Source organism: Rhopilema esculentum, chromosome 15, assembly GCF_057945365.1.
Source record: "Rhopilema esculentum isolate cy_ngs chromosome 15, ASM5794536v1, whole genome shotgun sequence".
In the NCBI taxonomy this organism is placed as follows: domain Eukaryota; kingdom Metazoa; phylum Cnidaria; class Scyphozoa; order Rhizostomeae; family Rhizostomatidae; genus Rhopilema; species Rhopilema esculentum.
This window is the reverse complement of record NC_142829.1, coordinates 4,663,368-4,686,753: the sequence shown is the minus strand read 5'-3', so window position 1 is coordinate 4,686,753 and position 23,386 is coordinate 4,663,368. Positions and strand designations below refer to the sequence as shown.

General features: G+C 37.3%; 1 protein-coding gene across 1 annotated transcript in view; it reads left to right on the top strand.

Annotated features, from left to right (window-relative positions):
* The first annotated feature begins 4,702 nt into the window (after window positions 1-4,702).
* Window positions 4,703-23,386, top strand: part of LOC135685169 (runt-related transcription factor 1) — a 41,828-nt gene continuing 23,144 nt past the window's right edge. Inside the window, exons 1-2 of the mRNA XM_065201004.2 lie at window positions 4,703-5,528; window positions 5,941-6,045. Of these exons, the coding sequence (XP_065057076.1) occupies window positions 5,189-5,528; window positions 5,941-6,045 (445 nt within the window). The 5' untranslated portion in view covers window positions 4,703-5,188. The remainder of the gene's footprint in view (window positions 5,529-5,940; window positions 6,046-23,386) is intronic.

The following is a 23,386-nucleotide window of genomic DNA, read 5'->3' as shown; positions in this document are numbered from 1 at the left end:
TGCCTTTCCACTCAAAATACATTGATGTACTTCTCTACTAAACGCATATTCAATGGTGCATTGGACATTGAATTTTGAGGGCGAAAGAAATTCTAAAATTCTGACAAATTTAAGGGATTTTACCAAATTTCCAAGATTGATTAGCCTCTTTCTATTAGTTCTTTTTCGTTTATATTCTTTCTTCCTTTTTCAATTCCTTTTGCTAAACACTACTTATAGCTGATTTGTTTTTTATTTATCCTAGCAGACTGCGTCATCATTTACATAAAGCCAGTCTTTTTGCTCTTTTTTTCTTTGATTTTGGTTTTATTCTGATGCGTGCTGGAAACTCCCCTTTAGCGGTGCTACAATTTGTATCGAATTTAAAAGACAGAAAATAATGACATCATTACACTACTGCAAGAAATGACAGAAGCCTGGAGTGCGCTTAAAGAACCTGCAAAGTTTTTTCATCCAACTCGATATAATGCTCATTCTATATACTACGGGTAATAATATCCTTGTCTATTTAAATTGATCGTTAAAAAAGCTCATATCACTTGTCCAGCACGCCTTTTGTCAATACTCTCCTTTCTATAACCCACGCAGTGTTGTTCAGGTGAAGCTTAGTCATCACTTGACTAGACGAGTAAGTCACCCAAGAAGATTATAACTGTCTTTTATTTTGATATCTTTAACGAAAGTATATACGTTACATGGTACGGCCACCCCCAAAATGATCCAGCGGATTCTGCTTCAAGAAAATCCCTTATTCAATTTAATTAGTCTCCATTCAATTCAATGCAAACTCTCCGCAAAGATGGCGATGGATGCGAAGGCTCAGCTTGAAAGTGTAGATAAATGGAGAAAAAGGACATTAATGTTTGGTTCAGTGAAAATTCATCAATTTGCGTTGAGGCCTATTGATTTCTACCAAAACTGTCAAAAGCGTCACGTTTTGAAATGACATTCATAAAGTAGCTGTGTCTAAAAGCCAGAACGGTTGTGAACATAACACTATTTTTATAAAAGTTCTTTTGCGCAATTTTCATCTCGCTTTACTTTAGGTCCACGTCATGATATGAATTTCCGCTTACTTTTTTGTCATTAACCGACGTTTTATACCTGTAGGAAAGCCGGACGAAATGCACTTAATTATGCTCTGCTTCCGCTTTTCCGTGCTACTTTGAGGCATTACACTATCAGAGGCCTATTTAAATAAATGATTCATTCCAAATCGTATCTTCATTAAATAAGCTCTTCTTTTTGAAACTCAAGCTGTTTGTGAAAGTCATTCCTTTTCAAAGACTGCAACTTGTACTGGTGATAAACCCCCTGACACGCATTGGTCTGCTACCTCATTTTCTAAAGGAAAATGACGTTTTCATAAGAACGCACAGGGAAAGACAGTGTTATATGCAAAAACCACGTGACTATCTATAGAAGTAGCAAGATACTTCTCCGCTGAGTATCATAAGGTGATTCACTATGTGTGGCATATACCAAATATTACTATGAGCCCCTTCCTATTCACTTTTAGCGAGCCCCTTTCCTGAGGCTAATACTCTCTCATGCAGTATTTAGTGGATTGTTTTTATTGTATTATGTTGCAATGTTTCATTAACATGAGTTGGTTCTTTATTCCACCATTAATCAATGTCTGGACCGTGACTCAAGTTTCTGATCCTTCGAACAACCCAAACTAATCTTATCTGTTGATGTTAGCATTTAAGCAGACGCTCTTGATTAAAGAGCTATTAACAAAACTTTTGTTGCTACAATCGTGGATCTAATCCTTCATGTACCTGGGATTTTATCAGATGACAAATAGAATCTTTTCGAAATAAGGCCTTTGATTAGGTGGGTTACTAAAAGAGGCTGCAAATTGTCACAGAACTGGAAAAGATAGTTACAGGATTTAGCTGTTCTCATGATAAGGCTGGAAGGATCCTTAAACGAGGACATAAATGGGTCTGCATGAAAGCGTTCCCAATCATGCCATTGTTGATAAGGGCGCTTATTGCGTAGTCATGTTATGATTTCTATTTCGTAGTCATGTTACGTTTTTTAATGGGTTAGATTTCATCGAGCTGTATTACCAAGGTTGCTACGGAGGAGGCTAGGGAGATCAGCCCGCTTGTAAAAATGTGGGTAATCAACCCCCTTTACAACCAAGCACATATTTGCATCAGTCTTTTTGAGTCGGTGTATAGTTTTAATGATTTCATGTGCACAACATATAATCTTAAAAGAGAGTTTAAGTGCATTGGGTTTGGTCAAGAGTGTGGTCTTTGGTGTGGCTTTAAGATGCTACCTACAGCACTGCCCCTCATCCTAACTTTTTAAGATTGCACCCCCATGTATTACTAACATTTCTAATGTATGTTTCTGTTTATACATCCAGAATTCCCATAAGAACAATACCACTGGACAATTGTATCAGTCGTAACAAACAATTTTGATCATTTGAGGACAATGATATCACCATCTTGTAAAATAGTAATAAATAGCCCTTCCATAAAGCAAATACATCGGCTAAGCCTTAACGCTGTCCATTGGCTGAGGTTCACTTCGTTTCGTTTATTTCTTTTACCGTAGGAAAAATTGTTTGGTCGAAATTTATTGGCCACTGTTTAAATTTGTCCATCATTAAGTGTCGTCTTTAGGCTGGGGCTCGCTTTCACGTGTCTTTTCCCAATGTAAGGGATGTCGGGAAAAGTTGATTGTGCTTACAAGGGACCGTTATTGGGGTTTGATCGAGGTTTCATTTTTAGGCAATATTTCAAGTGTGATAAAACCTTAAAGATAACTTATGCAATGTCTTTTGCAAAAATCTTTGTTGAAAATGAGGATAGTTATCTAATGCCTCAAAAGGCTTCGAAGTCAGTTGAAGTCAGTAGAATTTAGATAATTTGCCAAATTATATTTACATAATTTTAAACCAAATTTATTTATGCTAAAATACTTGATTTTCTAACCCAGGAAATTTTAAATATGGTTCTTCTTTTCAGCGATCAGAAATGTGGTGAAGTACCATATTTTGACGATCCTAATTTTTGAGCTACTTCTTGGGCCCATAAGAGTTGAAAACTTCATTTCGTGATTTCACATCCACAGGTTTTCCCACTCAAGCATTGAATCATCCCCATCTGCAGCGGAAATTTGCTACGGGACTCTTGGCTTTGAAAACGAAACACTTTTTTGGATACTTAAAGAAGTAGGTATATAGTATATCCAATGAAATGCATAATGTAAATAACGTGAACAATCCTATTCTGTTTGAAAAATTATTCAAATGTTTATTCTTTTCTTGTTTATCCATCATAATTATATACATTATTTAGAGAATGAGATCGGCTCGAAACTTGACCCTCGGGCTGAAATCCTTTTAATTCGCTCGTAAACCTGATGTCATAAGCCTTGTTTGGGGGTTGGCTCACTGTCTCTTTCCAAGCCAGGCCTGGAGCAATTGTAGGGCTATACGCTCTTGCGGGCTATGAAGCTCGCTTCGGCAGGACTTTGTCTCCTATCAAATTGATTAAAATAGAAAGAAGCTTTATCATGGTATAGTTTTTGGTAAATGTAGTAAAAGTAGTTTAAAATCAGATAACTTGGAAGAAGAGTGACAAATTAACCGCTTGAATCGGCCAAGTCGCCTTCAAATTAAGGTGGGTGACGAAAATAGTCTCCAATCTGATAAAGCAACCTAGCAGTAATGTTATAAGAAAAGGCTGTAATTTTTTCACAAAATATTAAAAGGTGTCATGTTCCATCTGCTGAATGTTTAGTAACTTTCAACAGTGGCTCCCAATCAAAGTGAATGTTGCAATCGCTACAGGCAAACGATGACACCTTTTTCTTTCTTGCAAACGGTTCTTCTTATGATGATGCCAAAGTGATATTGAATTTCAGTATCAAATTTTAATTTGAAGAGTTGTTGCTTGAAGTTATTTTCCTCAAAATCTGTCATAACCTTGTTTTCCTCTCCAATCAAACAACCTTTGCTTAAGATCATCGAGGATAATAAAATGATACTAACAAACTTTTTAAAACTTGTGAAAAAGGTATGAAAGTATGAGCACTGAGTTATTTAAAGTGATAATTTCATTATATGTGGGATTAGTTCAGCATTTTTTCGAAAATAAATGACATTACTGTAGTGTTTTTGTGAAAATAGAGGATTCGATTGTTTGAGCGTTTCTTGTCAATTCGCGTAATATTTCTCTGTGTTAATGACCTAGAGGTTACAAGCTCGGATTGTTTGAGCGTTTGTTTGGAATACTTGCCATTCTCAGACGCTTATTGAACTGTATCTGCAATCTGAATTCTGCTGTAACAGACAAATTTTAGTGGCTGAACTCGCTTGGCTGGAAAATTTTTGCTGGGCATGTGCACACAAACGGTTGAATTTGGCGCACTTGACAAATGTGGTTTGCCGAGCTTCTCAATTTAACAAATGAATTGTTTGATGCGACGCGGGTCTCCCCTCAAGTTCGATAAACATAAATTTATAGCTATTATGGGCTTAGGATTTGTGGTTGTTCTATTATTCAGCTGGTGATAATTGCTGAGAGAAAATTTCGAATAACTGGGTCTGTAACACGAGCAGGTCCCGCCCCCCGGATTCGTGTGACCTTAGTTCATCAGTATAATGCATAAGCATGTATAGGAATTCATCCGATAATTCACCGGGGGTTTAGCACGATAGCTGCCTCACGATAACAAACCGGCGAACGAAGGCAATTTAAAGTTAATTGCAAACAACGAGTGCTTGGTTAAGTGTGGGAACAAGTTGATCTGAAATTAAGCGAAATATCGGTAAGGCAGGATATTGATCAATATTGTTGCGAGTTACTTGATGCTGAGAGAGCTTGTGGGTCTCGAAAGCAAATTCATAACAGTATCAAAGGCTGTCTGTTCGATAAACTAAACACGGTGCATAAGGGAGGAGCACGGAGCGGTTTGATTGACAGTTACGTTGAAAGTGCATGAAACGTATTGTGAGCAGCTGTCACACAGGGCATTGTGGGGCGGTATTCTTACTCGTCACAAACTACTATACGTAGATTAGCTCTAAGTAACATTCGTGTTCGCCAATCGAGCGTGAATGTGTATAGCCCGCGTCATCGACACACAGAGCGGTTTAGGCTGCAGACTTAGCTCGTTGTGGTAGTAGACTGCGGTTACGTTTGAATATACTAACAAAGTCATGGCCTCCACGAAAGTCGACTCAACCCAAATGCGGGCAAGATACAAGCCCGATAAACCAATGCTGGACGCTTTGTCGGAGAATCCAGGCGAACTTGTCAAAACTGATTCACCGAATTTCGTATGTAGCGTCTTGCCATCTCATTGGCGATGTAACAAGACCTTGCCAGTAGCTTTTAAAGTTATAGCTTTGAGCGGAGACATTCCTGACGGACTTACGGTTACTATTCTGGCTGGAAATGATGACAACTACTCGGCCGAGCTTCGGAATTCAACGGCCGTAATTAAAAACCAAGTAGCCAGATTCAATGATCTGAGATTTGTAGGACGGAGTGGACGCGGTGAGTTATCAACTTCAGAAACAACAACTATAACAATATTTATAATAACAGTAATTTCTCACTTGGTCTCGTGTTTTCATGAAACCCGGATTACCAATCTCCAAACGTGAGACTGGGGAATCCCATCTCGCTTTGTCCTTGCGAATCCTTGTGTGTGTATATATATTTTGTATATATGTCTTGTCAAATATTCGCTATGATTCTGTGTGTACAATGTAATGTCATCGTCAGACTTGGATGGCGTCGAGGCCACTAGTGATCTCATATGTAGATTAAGGTTGCTTTGGTTGGTCTGTGGACTGCGGTAGGACCATGTATACTTTTGTGGCCATCTATTTGTACGCTGGTCCATTGAAATAATTTTGTCTTACTACACCACCTGTTTAAGGTATTTTTTTCGTTGTCGCTATAGGTAAAACCCTTTCTATGACGATAACAGTCAACACAGATCCACCACAAGTGGCTACCTATATGAGAGCTATCAAAGTTACCGTGGATGGACCTCGCGAACCGCGAAGTAAGTGTCTATGAACTTCTCATTTTCATTATCAGGACACTCTGTTGCTGATTCTGTCTTGATAGTGACCAGATCTATCTAAATCGACCTGCATTTTTTACTCACCTTAGCAAGAGTTTAACATTCTTTGGGGATTTTTAGGGATAAGGTCCTATTCAGTTTAAGAATAGCACCGGGACACAAACTAGCTTCGGTTACCGAGTTTTTCTAGTATGCCACTCAGTAAGTTACTGCAGATGTCTCGATTTACTATTTCTCAGCCTTACATTTTGCCCCTGTGAAATATTCACATCGGAGCGACTCCAGTTCAAAAAACTGCTTTGGAAAACAATAAAATTCTAGTGAAAACATTACTCAAAATGGGCATTCTCTTTTTATTCTTTGTCGACAAAAATCCACACAAGGCATGTTACATCGCTTTAAATCCAGCCCATAGAGCTAAAATCCCTTGTTTACATTTACGTACCATGGGTATCCCAACCGAACCTTTCTTTAAGATTTAAGCAACAATGTCATAAGCGGAACCACATCAGTTTCAGTAATATTTTCTGCTGAAATTTCAAGGTGCTTAATGGCAGTACTAATTACATACAATACATTGCACTAGATTGTTAAACGTGACAAAACAAGTTAGAATTGTTTGTACACTCGAGTTTATTGCATTCAACAAAATGACCGGCTAGCAGACATCTCACATATTGCTGAAACACAGTTATCAATACTAGCAGGCTTCAAAGTAACTGGAGCGAGGGCTTGTATTTTTTAGTTATCAGCTCTTTACTCTTAGGTACTTGCTCTCAGGTTAGTGGACAAAACAAACAAACCAAAAATTTACAAATAATACATTTTGTATGTACAAACATTAAAGATATCAGGTGGATCCAATTCGATTCGCTCATTATATCATTTACTAGAGTGGGAAATCGATCTAGAAGTCGACAGAAACACGAACACTTTATTTAATGAAGCATTACGGGATAAATGAGTTGATGTCGATAATTAGTGTCAATCTGAGTGTATCATGACAGTGTATTTCTCTACTGGGGTATAAGGCTTTAGAAACGCGCATCCCATCATGTTACTACGATACACCCCCAGAATAATTCGAAATTATGCATTAGGTACACAGTCATCACAGAGCCCGCCCATGCAGCGTTGCTGTTGACTAGGCGCTCGCCAAGTCACAAGTTCGGGTCACCAGTCCATCGGAATGCTATTTCTGTTTGGACAGTTGCAGCTACACCATTTAGGATTACAGTAAATGCAAATTATTCGTTATCAAGGTCAAGACAGGCTCTGGCTGTGCGCAGCTGTCCCGAGATGTTTTGTTCACGAATTCGAAGAAGCTCAACAAACGTCTGCTTTGCTGAACGAATATCAATTTTCTATCAAAAAATCATATTCTTAACAAAACAGTAGTCAACAATGTGAATGTTTTCTTATATTTTGTTTTGCTTTGAGACGCACAAATGTAAGATGGATTAGCAGGCTAGTCCCATTAACTTCTATACTAATAATGTGACTCCGAAGGCACAGAAAAGAAACTTCCATATCAATTTTTAATTGCAAGGAAATTTGTGATTTATTAGAAAAGCAATGAACTCGCAGTTTTGAGTAGAGGAATTTCGAACAGGTGGAATGAATGTGAACAGGTGATTCAGCTTGTGCATGTGAAAATCATCTTGAAAACAAATTGTGTATTGAGCATGGCTTTGAAGCAAGTTCATTCCGGATAGCATGGCAATTCATTAAGAGCACGGGTTGAGCTGTTTGCTACGCGGCAAACCATGCTGATATTCAAGTACCATCCAGCGAACGGCAGAGCACGTGGTATTTAAGGATATTGTCCAATCAATTCTCGACTAAGTGCTTAAGACACTGTCCTATTTAAGTAATCAATTGAGCACGACGTTGTTAACTATTCTTGAGTAATATACAAGAATTCAATCGGCCATTTCTATCCGGATCGTCATCGTCATTGGCCAGTTTATTTCACCAAAATCAAATTCCTTTGCTCGTTATAATTGGTAAAAATTCCGGAATTTCGATTTCAAGTCGGTAAAGGCCTTCCGGAGATATCTTCCAATTCGCGCTAATTTTCAATTAATGCAACGTAAGGGTACTCGTGGTCGAAATATCTAGAAAGGTTGCATAAAAATACTGTCTGGCAACTTCTATTGTAGAATCAGAAATGTTATTTAGGACCTTGCTATAGAACCTTTGAGACATCAGTGGGGGGCGCACTTTAAAACTGCTCTACAATACAAGGCCTAAAATTGTACTTAAAGCAAGCCTCTCTATTCCATTGCAGATTACAATGGTTTTTAAATATAGATCAATTTAAATATGCTACAGTCAGTATAGCAATTTTGACCATATACTGGCTGTTTAAGCAAATTTCTGGGGGTACTGTAGAACTATCTGTTTTTAAGCTTGCCCATATGAATGCAACATATACTGTCTGTTCATTTGATTTTGCTTTGACTTCGATCGTGCTTAAGAAATCGAGTTCGAATGAAATAAATTTATTAACGTCATCTTCAAATCAAACTGATATTTAGCCAATTGTTTGATATTTCTATTTTTTGTGTGTTATTTCATTAAGAATACCTGTTCTCTCAATGTTTCAGAGGTCCAGATAGAGATTTATAGGGAGAATGGGTATTCTGTTGGGTTATTGTGGCCTATTCCTGCAGGCGTTTCAAAGGGCCACCTGAAATAAATGTGTAAAATATAAAGTCTTAGTGACAGTGTCCAAAGGTAACTCGACAAACTCAGTTTGATATCACTTATTCCGAGGTACTCGGTGTCTGATTGTTAACAATGCTTTCAAATTTTCAAATTCATTTACAAGATTAGAGTTGATGCATCAGAAAAATCGATAAATTCTACAATTTCCCGATATTGCTAAGTTTTGATCGATTTATTGTTGTATAAGATACGTTTCAAAATGTATGGAAGTTGGGTTCTAGATATTAGGGCTCCAGAAAACAGGGCTCGAGCACGAGAAACTCCTAAAAACAAGTATATTGCGGTTGAATCGGGAATTCTGTAACGAATTTATACAATCTTGAAGAATACTAATGCTTTCTAAACGAAATATAGTGATTCAGTGCTCAGTTGGTCAGAAGTGCCTTCTAATTTGTTTCTTGAATTTATTAAGAAGAAGCAGCCCATACTTAGGACTGTTTTGTTTCTTCAGTTGCTTTTGGGGTTTTAGCAAAGACATCGATCTAATTAGGTGAATGCACAATACTTCTTCAATGTTCTTCTTACTCGGCTGACCAATGTCACCGCAAATCCTCATCCTTCCCTACCTTTCTAAAAATCTTTCATCCAGACTTTAACTTGGCATGCACTTTCGCCTTACAATTTGCAATGAACGTAGCCTCTCTTGTGGTTTACGAGTACACCAACCGAGGTCAGTTCATACTGCTTTTCGATCACAGTCAGAATTTTGTTCGATCAAAGAAAGAGTTTCCAGTGATAAGCCACTTCTAAGAGAATGAAAAACAGGTTTTCCTGTTTCACCTCTCCATTAACGAAGATAAAAACCACAAAGTTAAATTGGTCTCTAAATAATTCTTTACAGCCAAGTTTAATGTAAAAACCTTTTCCTAATTGTGTTAACACCAGTGTTTTTACTGGCAAAGATGAAAATGAATAGCAAATGAAATGAAAAAGATTTTCAAAAGCGCTCAGCCTGTTTTTTGTAAAGTTTGTACTTGTGTCATTATATCATTTTTTGAGGATGCACTCTTGTTCTAAATGGCGTGCAAGACTTGACCGTAGATGGTAGATTCTAGGCCTAAATTTCAGGATGATTGGAGTCTATTTTTGTAGGGGTGACGCTAGAGACGAATGCCCAAGATGTTTATCCTCTACAGAACTGCCGACAAATAGTGTACGAAACTACGGACAGAAACAAACAAAATGAATCTGCGATATCTGCCAAAAAGTCTTGGAACCCCAACAGCATTTTTGTTAATAACATGAGCTGTTACTCGTTTCCCCTTTCAAAAAATGTTAGGTTATTCTTTTCGTCATTCACTATTTGTACGTAATCTGTATCTTAGAAACTAGGATTGTTGAGGCTATTTCCAACATTATTTGGGGGAAAGGGGCAGTGGCATAACGGAGGCAGCCGGGGCCTTTAGGGACTTTTAAGTTTAGGGCCCTCTGGTTATTGGAATAAGATATCGTGCAGGCTCTGGTTTCTGAACTCTTTTGTCATATTATGAATGCAAGTATACTAAAAAGATGTTTTCTTGGGGTCCCTAAAAGTCGGGGGACCTCCGTTACGTCATTGGAAAGGGGTCAACTCGGCTTCAATTGTAAATAGATCGAAAAAAAATGTAACTGCTTATGTGTTCTAAGTTACTCGTGGCAAAAATTGTGTGTGGACATGGAGGGGTTTTGGCGGCATGTATGCAACACATAGAAATATATGCCCCAGGATTGCTAGCCGTAAATTTTTTTACTCATCCACTTCACCGAGTCAGTGTAAAAGCTCATGATTAATCTATGAAGTACCGACATTATTGGGGTAGCCGAGACAGCGTGACTACCGAGGTAGGGGCTGACTAAAACCTTTGGAAAACTTTAGCTCCTTGCCCCCGAGTCGAATAAAGGGCGGTTGTCTGCATGCTATTAACTTTCCTGCAAAGAATATTTCTATTTTTATGTTTTACTGATGCTCAACGTAAAAAGTTATATTTATTCTAGAAACGGAACAATTAATTAACAAACTCCCCCCTTTGTGCTTAAATAAAAAAGACCAAATTTATTTCATTAAAAGTTGTCTAGATTTTGACACCGGTATCAAGAGATCCTTTTAGTTTATTTCATGGAGAACAAGCATAAAGCGCTCTGCTTGTAAATATAGATTACACCATATTGCTATCCAATTTATCCTTTTTCCCTGAAATATCCTGTTTATCTGATAGGTAAACAATATTCCAATTTTTCACTGTCTCTATTTGAGGCAATTAATAGCGATGTATCATTTTTTATTCTAAAAGATCGACCGAAACAGTTGTTCCAGGGCTCATCAAAAAATACATGTAGAAATCAAGGGATTCTTTTCTTGAAAATAGCGAAAACACTGTTCGGCTTTTTGCTGTAACTCTTTCAAAGACAATGGACATATTTTAGATTAATCAGTTTTGTGTGACTTAATGTTTTCAATGAAAAACAGTTTCGACGAGGAGTGAAAACAAAAGAGCTTTTATCCTCTGTTCGCCAATGCTGGTGCTATTTTTGGAACATGGGCCAAGGAGTCTTGTTGTTGGTAAATGCTTATTTTCATAACTTTGCAAAATTAATCAGCAAACATTGTTCAGTAATTCTTGGCAAATACCCGAATAAATTATATATTGGGAATTTGATAGTCCTAGTTGGCCATCATAACTTTTATAGATCTAGCGGCTGCCACAATACCCGTTGTGTCTAGAGATCAAGTCAATTACAATGTAATCAAGAGAATCAATTTAAGAATAATAGATGTTGTTTGGTCGTAATTTCCTTCAATGCAACTGTCAATAGACGGATCAAAAGTACATTATACCATTTTGAGACTATTTATCAAAGGCACTGGCCCTTCAAACCAGGGCTTTCTAAAATCATTTTATTTCACTTAAATTCGCTAGTGTTGTTAGAAGGATAACGCTGCCAAATTTTGCAGGTAACGTCGACTGTTTTCCAGCCTTCTGTGTTTCTATATTTGTTCGAAGTGGCAACGTTATAAGGTACTTGAATCGTCAGCAACTTGAATGACCGTAGAAATATGTTATAATAAAGTGTGTGTTTTTTCGGAGGGAGACCTGGAATTGGAGGGGATGGGGTTGTGTAGCCTCGCTGTCTCGTGTTGAAAATAAAGCGTGATGGCTGTACTGATAGCCTGTAATAATCGTACCGATCAACCTACGATAAATTATGCAATCGACATAACGTTAAAATCCTACGAAGGCATAACTGGCACCAAAAAGGTGCATGTCCTAGATGCTAAGAAGCTGTTTATCAAATTTACGAGGGAAAAGGTCGATTTAATTGTGGCGTAACAGAAGCCTAACAACTCTTTGGTATGTTTGGTGGATGGTATTTCTGTATCTGTTTGAAATATGGTATTCTTGTGATTACAGTAGAAAAGAAAGATAAAAAATATTTCCCGCCCCTATAACCCAGGGGTTGGAATTAAATAAAGACAATCTATACTGGATAAAAAACATCGTGAAAAAGTCACATGCTAAACCGTTGATAAATAATTGGGAGACTGCATTCGTTGTAATTTTGAGTTTAACTTTTAATAACTGAAAATTCTTGTGTTTCAATTGACATTGTTATTGAAGGTCATCTCCTTTGGACCTCATCGAATATTTTTGATTACTGTCTCCTGAAGTTATTCAGTGTTCAATGCAATGTTATTATTCACGGCTAAACTGATTTTTTTGCGAAAAACCGCGCACGGAATTGGTTTATTGTTCCTTTTTGAAGCTGACCCCTAGAATGGGTTCACTTGACCATGGATTGCGTGCCACTGACTACCTTTCAAACACTTTGTGGGTGAAAACCTAATGTCTCACGCATGCAATGTTGATTTTTCACGACCAATTGCTCCTACACTAACCAGGTCGAGCGAGTTCAAACCAATTTTTGTGGCATGGAGATATTTGCTTTGCACATGAGCTCTAAAGGAGGGGCCTTCAAGTGCGGCTCTTGCCGTTTTATACCTAAACTTTTGAAGATGAATTTATGATGCAACTAAAGAAGTTTTTTATTTTATTTTTACACTAATAGTCAATATATCATGACATGAGTATAGCAATTATCTTGGCTACTAGTTTCTAGGTCCGAACATCTTCGATTCCTAGTACTTTAAATGTTAATATTTGACTGGCCTAATTTCCCACCCCTAGTGAACAAAACTGAGACTTAAATAGGAGACTGGATCTGAGGTCTTATCAATATGGCTACTCATAAGATGATCGCCTTGTACAGAAACCTCACTGCAATAATATTGGCAGATCTGTTACCAATTTTTGTAACGAGAATGCTCAAACTTTAGCCTAGTGAAACCTGAATCTCCATCTCAAGAAAGAAAATTTTTTGGGCGTTTGTTTGCATTCACCGGCATTTTTACAAGTGTATCGTAACATATTAGAGATATCAGGAGAGATAGATGATTTGGTTGTTGCTGTAGACAGAAAAGAAGGAAAGTCTGTTTTGATTATCAGACGAGAAGGTATTTTCGCATGTGATGCAGCTCTCCAAGCTGGTAAACACACGGTTTGTATTTGCAACGATTTGAGATTTGCGATGGAATTAGCATGGAATTAAGTGGAAATCCGTTCAGCAAAATAATGAGGTACCCTTCCGTCCACGACTTCACTTGAAACAGCCTTCGCTTCCCTTCAAAACTCTTAGCATAAAATAGAAAACCAGCTTTTATGGTATTACATATTCTGTGTGTAATACGAACCATGCTCATGAATTTCACAACAGTTAAATTTATCATCATAAAAAGCCTTTGCGAAAGCAAGTATCAAATGACTGTCATTTCCTATATCTGTATTCGTATTTTGAATTAATGCTTTCATCGCTCGGCTAGCGTAACCAAAGCTTAGAATGGGGTAGGGAAGGATAATGCTGACCAAAGAAGTCGTTGCCCACAAATTCATTTCGAGAGTATCCACGACCGAACAGTCGGGGAATGTGCTATTGACGGGTGTGCTTGGCAAAGTGCTTTTGGCTACTAATAGTTCGTTGCTCTGAGACATCCCTGTTTTTGTGCTACCCGTACCCCCATAGCTTGATACTTGCATATTTGAGTAATTATAGTACTATCTTTTTTGGTACCCCAACTCCCAGATATATACCATTCCGGGTGAAAGGAGGCAATAACCTTTCTCCAGTATTGGCCCTAAACGTGCAACTCTCGTTTTCCAAATTACAAAAAACATTAGTAGAACGGGTAACAATTGCTATTAGTTAGCTGAAGTACAAAGAAAAGTTTGGAGTTCAATATTTCATGATTTTTAAATCTGCATAATGTGCTTCAACATGAACAGGCAAGGACAAGCAGAGGGTGTAAGAATCGTGAAAACTCTAAAACGACCCTAGGTCGACCTAGACTCGACAAAATGCCTTGTTATGGGGATTAAGTTCTACTCTCTTTGTTGCCGCTTGAGAGCACGAATTACCCCTAATGTATTAACATTGCCCGTTTTGCAGTTGCTTTTGCATTTTATTTACATTTTAGTTGCATATGGGAGGAAGTCTCGGATCGTGTGCTCGCGGTATTCACAAATTGATTTTAATTTAACAGGCAACGCTCCGTTTTAGTAAATTTTCTATGTATATTCATGGCGAGGTCGACACTCATGAATTTCATGGAAAGGCGGCTAATTTTGAGCTAGAAGCCTAAGACTCGGTAAATAATTCATAGTAACTAATAGGGGATTGTCCAGATGTTGCAATGTGCGACGTTATAACGTAAAACGCTTTTACAATGGTACAGAAATACATAAGCGGGTTAAGTCCTTAACGAGATCATTGTTTTATCATTGAAAACTCTTTCGATCTTGCAGAAAAGATTTTGTCGAAATCTAATGAATATTCTGGAGATAAACATAATTGGTGTCCAGCGAAGGCGTCTTATCTCGGGCTGCTTCAATGTACAGGAATGCCATCTGCTAAAGAACTGTTCTCTGCTTAACTAAATCCCACTTTCTCCTTATTTTCCCTTACAACAGTAACAAAGTACTTGTTTTAATTACCAGTTTAAAAGACCTTTAGTTGTGCCACTACTTGGCGGCGTTCTGACAGAGTTGATGGGAAAACCAGGGGCTTTTTGACGACTGTCTCTAACAATTACAAAAACAGGCAAAATTTCTTTCGTAAGATATCAAAATCTCTTTTGCCAACCTTTCAGCTCTCAGCACAAATTGAATGCATGATTAAAACCACTAGATTCCTTGAGCATAGCTTTGATTTGGTCTGCTATGGAAATTTCTTTGCTATTTCTACAGTGGAAGCATTGAACTTGTTTTTGACTTTTAATATGTTGTTTCCAGGGGCAGTTTAGATTCTAATCATAAGCTTTGGCACTAATTTTAAAAAAGGGCGGAACGAGCGACACATTTATTACGAATAGGTTAGAAGCATTAAACCTATCACCTAGACCTTCCTTCCTGATTCCAGAAGATTCGAATGATTGTCCAATCGCCCATTTATTGTTTTTCAGAGTAGCTGATAGGGGTTCACTAGTTTTTTAGTAAAGGCGCAATAGTCGAGAGGAACTTTGCATTTGAAAAATGCATACAAACTGCCACGCAGCTATGTTTGCTGGCTTTTAAGCACAATCTGTCCCCCAGTTACCCCTACTCTCTTTCATAGCTACAGCAAAGTCCGCCACTGGACTTCATTTTGCATACAGAAAAAGATTCTTGCAGTCGAGGGGTGATTCACTCTTGCAAATAGCGTACGAGATTTTCCCTAAAACAAAAGGATTTCTGGGAATGTTCAGATAAAACAATCTTAGAGTGATTTGCCCCTCGCTTGCAGTGATTTGTATTGAAGTTAGGATTTGAAGCCATCCCCGGTAGATAACCGAAGCAAGGGTTTGGGCGCATGTGTATCAGAGCCAGCTGCTTCGCAGAATCAGTGCGTAAGCTGTTTTCTATTTGAATACAATTGGTCAAGGCTGGTTCTGAATCCTTTAAAACCCCAGAATTGTAAAAGAAAAATTTAAGCAAAAACTTTGTTTGTTTCACAACTTTCCCAACCGATACTGCCGTGCTAAGTGCCTCGCTTTAAGCCATTACCTATGTATACAATTACAACTGCATTACCGTGTATCCGAATTCGTGAGCCATCGTTCATAACTTTGGCCTATTCTTTGGACACTGCCGTGACCATACCAGCTTTGCAAAACAGAATTACACTACTTTTGGCAGTTCGCACGCGAGCTTTGATGGTTACAATGAGGCGGTCATTGCAATTCTAAACTCGACACTCGTACCTGTAGTGGAAGCAGTGGCCTAACCAAGCCGCCGAGTTCATTACTTTTTGTTTATTACCAAATATCACCTATATCAATTGGTATGTTTAACAAATAATCAAAACCCGCAAATGTTCTTAGTAAATCGATAAAACCAATGTATTCGACCACGGCAGAGGTTAAATTAACAACAGTAGTGGCTCTCCTCAAACTCGACCGCGTCGACTGTTATTTTAAACCGCTTCATTGTCCAGTGTGAAACAAGTTTTTGTAGTGGTTCTCTCGAACGACTTGAGCGCGGTTTTGAGCCCACAAACTAAGTTGCATTTCAACAACAGATTAGGTTCATAGCTTAGATTTTGTTCATTTTTAATTTCTTTGGCATTTGACCCTGAAGTTGTAGGTTTTAGTCTCGTATTTACATAACACTAACCAACGTGTGCACAGCCATAGAGCTGCAAGGCCCCTGTCCTTCGTGTTTCCTAGGAAGCGTATTACGGTACTCACAGCGTCTGTTCGGCGAGCGCGAAAATTAAGGCATTTAGACGCGTGAATAATTCAAAGAAAAGAGCTGCAAGGCAACTAGAAAGTAGGTTTGACTGTTTTCACTTAGGCCCACGCTTACAAATGGCCTAAGATATTTCTGGCATTTCAGCAATGTAATAATTGTGTTATTTTTAATGGCAATTATGTTGAGCTTGATAGTATCATTACACTGTTTTTATTCTAAATGAAAGTCGTGTTTACCAAAGTAATTGCTGAAGATGTACGTTTTGTACATTTTACTGTTATGATTTGTTCGTTGTTTGAAACAGAAGTTACATTGGTTGACTGACGGCCAGTTCTAAAGAATTTGGAATTACAGTGCCGTCGAAACGAAATTCATATTGGGGGGAGGGGGGCTGTCCATTGTTCTCCTTCTCATTCAGTACACCATTATAAAAGGAAACATACAACAGTTTGACAATTATTGGGGGGCTCCAGCCCCCCGGTTCCGACGGGCCTGAATTAGTTTGCAAAGCTGCAATAAAACACAATTGGAAACAATATCCGTAAGATTTCCCTGTAAGCCGGCCAGTTTAAGTTTTAGAGATGTAGATATCACAGCTGAATGAAGAGCGATGTAAGGTAAAGGTATTAAGTGATATTACAGAATATCAAAGGGGGTCAGACATATTTTCAAGATAACCTTGTAAATTAAACCCATAGTCATTGGTAAATGTAATTTTGCATTTTGAATTATTCCTGCTTTCACCTTTCAGTTGTTACCCCCTAAAGTTTTTTAGCAGAGAATATTTTCATAAATTTTTAGCCACGAACGTGTATCAATTTCAGTGGATCGCTTGCCATCGTAAAGCTCCTAATAAAAGCCTATCAAAGAGCATTTGATTTGATAGATAGCATCTGCCACGTTATGGACGCTTGTATCTTCATTGATTGTGAATAGCTTGTTTTCAAACTGTCTCTTAACTGTCGAATGGCCAATTTCATTCTCCCGGCACCGTGATACTCTGGTTGCAGAATCAAAGCCACAGTTAAACAAGAAATCTCGATTCAATGCTTGCGGGTTGGCTATCAATAATTCCCTTGGTTTCAAATAGCCTAATTTACTATTGTTATTGACGCGGTAGTTAGCCCATAGAGTGCATTAAAATTTAATCAATCCATAAGATATACTAGTTTATCAAACAAAAACACAAACTGAAACCTAGTCGATTCTGCATAGGTTGTTACATCAGGAATTGAGACAAAACTTTGTTGGCAATAGGAAAGTTATATGTATGTAGATTTTAAAAACGAGACTGCGACCATAAGGACACTGTAATTAGAAAGTAGTTTTAAGAACCACCACGAATGCAAAGCTGTCACATTTTTCCCCCTTTTCACCTTCACCACTTCTATTTTGAAAATATGACATAGACCTTACAGTTATTAAACAAGCTATTATTTACACATTGTCCAACCAGACGATGCTAAATTTTAATTTTTTGAAACCGGATCTTGAAAATTTTGCATTGCTCTGAATTTAACGGATAACCAAACTTTATAATTTAAGTGCAAAATTTATTCTTCCGCGTTTGACTATGGGAAATGGATATTATAAATCTCAGTTGTCGTGGCTAATGAGGCATGAGGCTTGTCACAGGATCATCCCTTTCTGCAGGCAACTTGGTTGCTCTGAGGTAATCTAAAATGTGTGATGAGGAATTTAAAACCACTTCACTGCACGTGATTTAGCGCAGACACTTAGCAAGGAGTAGTATTACCATAGAGTATTAGAGGAGGTAACGAACTAAGATGGGCCTGGATTTATTCGTTTGTGGTGAATTTTTATCGATTAAACAATCACGAAAAATTGTTCTTCGTGGGTTGTCCGATTTCTTCTTGGGCCAAAGCTTTGCAAAGCGGCCATTATAATTGATCATCTTCCTGGTCATCTTCTATCTACCAACAGAGTACAAGGGCATTTAGAGAGACTCATTAATAAAAAGGGCTTGTTCAAAAATGAAATGCTTATCAAATATAACCTCTATAGTGTAATGCAAAACACAGCAGCATGTTTGTCACCATAGTCATTATAAGCATCAAGTCTAAATCTTAGTTCATCATCATCATTATCAGAAATCACCTTAATCACCATCATTCATCGTGATAATCATAATCGTGATTAATCATCATAAATCAACATAAAGTCACTATCAGTTATCGCAATTTTTATCCTCATTAATTGTCATCATGATATGTCAACGTGTAAACATTATCCACTTTATTGATATGCTTTATTGATATGCATCTCATCAAATAGTATAATCGATATGATAAAAAACCCTAGAAGTCTATGAAATGCAGCTAGCCCAAAGGTCCAAAAACCAAAAATGAAAAACACAAGCTCAGAAAGACTCATCAAAACAAAGCTTTCTTCTCAGCAATTTCTGGATTACTACAACGGATCTTTTAAAAAACGCTAGGCCAACATTGACCGCAGAGGTCAGGTAGCCAGAAACCACTTGCCCATAACAAGGCCAAGCCATGCTTCAGTCCTAGTTTATTCGCATGTCCTTGTAATGCATTCACTAGCCTATCCGATTGACTGTGGAGAACAAAGAATCGGGTTTACCGCATACGTTGGCTAATTTATTTTGAGTAGAAACTCTCAAGGGCTCATCCAGCTCACAATAAAAGGGATTCCTTCCATGAGACCAGCCTTCGCCACCAGCGGACTTGCACATAACATGGATGGTGGATCATCTTGGCTTTGCGATCCGTTTCTATTTGGGATTAAACTTATCAATATCAACAAATTGCGCGTTGCCTACCACAACAGAGCCAAAGTCCACTGTAACATGTTAATTTTTCGTGCTGGTATCACTGTCAAATAGAAAATCTTTAAAATAAGAGGTATAATTTTCTATAGATCACGAATGTGCACATTATTATTATTTTTCTCATTTATCATGTAACCAAAGTTTACTAAGTCGTTCAAATGATTACGATTATCGTAACCGATAAGCTTTAGAGTTATAATAATAATCATGACAATTCGTAAAAGGGAATCATCAGGATTCATCAAAGCCTGAATAATTCAGCAAGCCTATAAACCCCTGATTTACTAGTTTAATTAAACAGCGCTGAACCTGAATTAACGTTCCGTTGATATCATAGTTATCCGCTTTTCATTTGAACAGACCGATTGCCTGCAATCAGTCACCATATGCCAGGCTTTCAGGACACGGACGTTCAACAGTGGGTCAAACCAAAGCGATTTTATTCGGTCTCTTCTTTGCAAGAAAAGTATGCCCTTGAAAGTATTAATTATATGCATGAACACAGTACACGCGTTTTTTAAAAGAAAATATTTCATAAGAAGGTTGTGCCTGGTTCATAAAAAAATCAAAAAAGTTCAAACCTAAGAAAGTTGAAAAAGCTAGATATTCAAAGTTTCAAAGGAAATTGTGGTGCAAGGGTGAAATATTTCGACAATACAGCAATGTGCTGAGCAGGAAACGAGGAATACAGTATGACGTTGAGGGTCATGTAGCATGTTTATAGCATTTTATCTTCTCCATCACTGCGCATGCTTAGTAACGTCGAATTGTCGTTCAGACGTAACTCTTTCCTAACGCTATCTGAAAACTACAACATATTGCTTAACGATGTTATGTTAGGCCCGGTCATTCAAAGCAATTTAAGTGCTAACGTGAGTTTGTCCTCTGTTAGTTAGAACGACCAGTCAATGGTTGACTGATTATGCTTATTTATTGTAATTATGTCAAATATTCAAGAATCAACTTGTCTGGTATGGAATAATTTTGGCAAATATTTTGTGAATGGGCCATTGACGAAGAGATATTCCTGCCACCTTAGTGAGACGTAGAGTATATAAATACGACACGAATTAATCGTGGATGATATTAGTTTTTAAGTGTCTGAATCGTTTGAATAATACCAGCGTGTCGATTGATAGAAAAACGTTCCATTCTCAAAAGCCACTCGGTTATCTGAAATGTTAGTTAGCACTTGCTTGTACAACCTGTTCCTGCATTGAAGTGATTGAGTGTGCGTTGAATTTGGTATCATTGAGCCTAATTTAAGTTTATGAGCTTCTCATTTTGTACTTTAAAGCAATGCCAACCATGAGCAGGGGGTTTTCGTTTTGAAAACTTTTAGCCGGGTGGGTTGTGTTACAATGGCAGCAGGCTCCAGAAAATTTTACATGCGTGTAAATAAATGGCCACTGTCCGAAAAGCATCAGTGTCCGAAAAGTGCAGAGAGAAAGCTGGCTTTTTGTATACAGTGTACATTTGGTTGAGAATTTCTACTTTTCAAATATGAAATGGAGCCGTCTTTCTATAAGCTCCGCCGTTGAACGCAAAGTTTTTAACAAACTGGCTCTTTTACAACCAAGTTATAGAAGACAAATTTCACAACCCCATTTGACGTCTTGTGGAATGACTCACAAATGATTGCAATGATCCGTGAATGGATAAAATCATTTTCTATTAGAAACGACCCTTCATAGGAAATTGAAAAAATATCGACTCCGGATCGTTTTTATATCCCTATACGCTCCGTTGTCCCTTCCGGGGCGTGGCTCTAATGCGGATCATATTTGCACTAAAAAATAGTGCCTTGTTCAAGCAGGCTTCGGAATTTTTAACTTCATTCATTCCTACTTGATCGTAATCTTTGAAGGACAAGAGCGAATATTACATACTCACACCACATATTCAGATAATTAAACCACGCAATAAAATTTATATGTTACCAGAGCCTTTAAATTCTTTCGAAAACGGCATTTTAACTTTCTATAAGATAAAGCAGTGATCAATTTATCGACTTCTTGATGACGAGGCCATTTTTGCTACTTCATTGAATATAAAGTTAATATTGCTTCGAAGATGTTGTCCAAAGGTATTAAAATACAGAATCATTCCTAAAGATTTTTGCAATCTTTCTGTGTTGGGATAAACTATGAAATTTTTAGTGTCCATTTCTAGTTAAATAGTTTAAGCGTGTCTAATAATTGCCCCCTCTTTTTAGACGTTGTTAAAGATAAGTTACTTTCTATGGTTCATCAATAGGAATGAAACCATAGCTGGTCGGATCAACTGCATTAATGTGGCTGTTAATGCTAACTGATCTTCCAATATCACGTGACAATTATCTCCTCAGTGGTAAAAGTGGTTACATATCATGGTAGCGGGCCACAGCTCTCATAACAGTCCACCAGAAAATATTTAACATTGATGGTTATTGCGTCATCAACCAAATGAAGTAACGATTAACATAAGCGGTCGAATTAAAATGACGCGGTGTTGTTTCCGAGGGTCCGAAGGTCGTTGATAAGTTGCTCTTAATTAAACCGAAATTACTGATAAAGACTTAAACTTTGCAAAGATAAAAATATGAGTTGTAGAAAGGTTAAAGACTTTATCAAACGTGAAAGATAGAGGGAATGTTCAGTATTATAAAACTAATTTTTTTTTCTTAATTGAGAAGGCGCAAAAATTGTTAATCCATTGGGAATTTATTGTTCGAAACCGATCAATTTTTCCTTTGAAGATGCCATCTACATGTATCAAATCAGAGGTTTTCTTAGGCCAAAGGCAAAAGGAAAGATAGGACCCGTGATGACGTCATTAAAACTGTGATAGTTACTTTCCTTGCCTTCGTTATGACCTTCGTCTTGATTTTTAGGAAAATTTATCAGCCCGGGACCTGGGACAATCTGCCAGCCCCCGTCCCGCCCCACTTCTAAAAAAGATAACAATATATTCAAACATAACATCATAAGCATAATTACCTTAAATTGGTTTTTATGTTCCTACTGTAACGCTTCTATGGCTTTAATTCCAGTTTTCCTTTATAATACGTCACCATCGAATCTTATCAATTTGATTTCCTATAAGAGTTCTAATTCAGGGCTTACACAATTCTTTATTCAACAATTTCTTTTTTTTAACTGTTTAACGGAATTCACGTCATTTCTGCTTAAAGCACAAAAGTACTTATTATGTTTGTAGACAAAGAAAATACTTCTTCTTATAAACATTGTTGTGAAAGCTAATATTCATTCATTCACTCATTCATTCATTTATTCATTCATCCACTCGTTCGTTTATTAGATCGTCGTTCACTTGGGCGTTATATTTAAAACTTTTATTTTATACTTAATAATTCATTCATCCATTTGTTCGTTTCTTTTTTCATTCTTTTATTCGATCACCAACCCATTCTTTGATATATTTTTTTAATTTATCATTGTATACTTTTCATTCATTCATTCATTCAATCATTCATCCAATCATTCTTTCATTCATTCATTCATTCATTCATTCATTCATTCATTCATTCATTCATTCATTCATTCATTCATTCATTCATTCTTTCTTTCTTTCTTTCTTTCTTTCTTTCTATATTTTGAATGAGTGACTCTTTTACAAACTATTCAGTTTTTCTGTTGTTGGATGGACGACTTTTTAGGTCCCTGAATCTTTCGAATCTATTAAAAATCAGAGACGGTAGAAATGCTTCAAACAAGCCAAAAAGCACTGGTCATTGACGGATCTTTAATATTCTTTGTAATAAAGTGATTTTTATGGATTTCTACATTCGTGTAGAAAAGGACTAATGTCAACCCTTTTAAAAGATATTGAAGAATTTATATATTATTTCTACTACACATATTTAGTTTCGTTTTTTTTCGGCCTCAAAAAATCCTTGTTAGTATTATAAAATTTTCAAAATGGCCTGCTGACTGCGCTATTTATTCTATACTTAATTCATATTCTGAAATACTATTAAAATACTTCTGTGATGCCTTTTATTTTGTAATACTAAGCA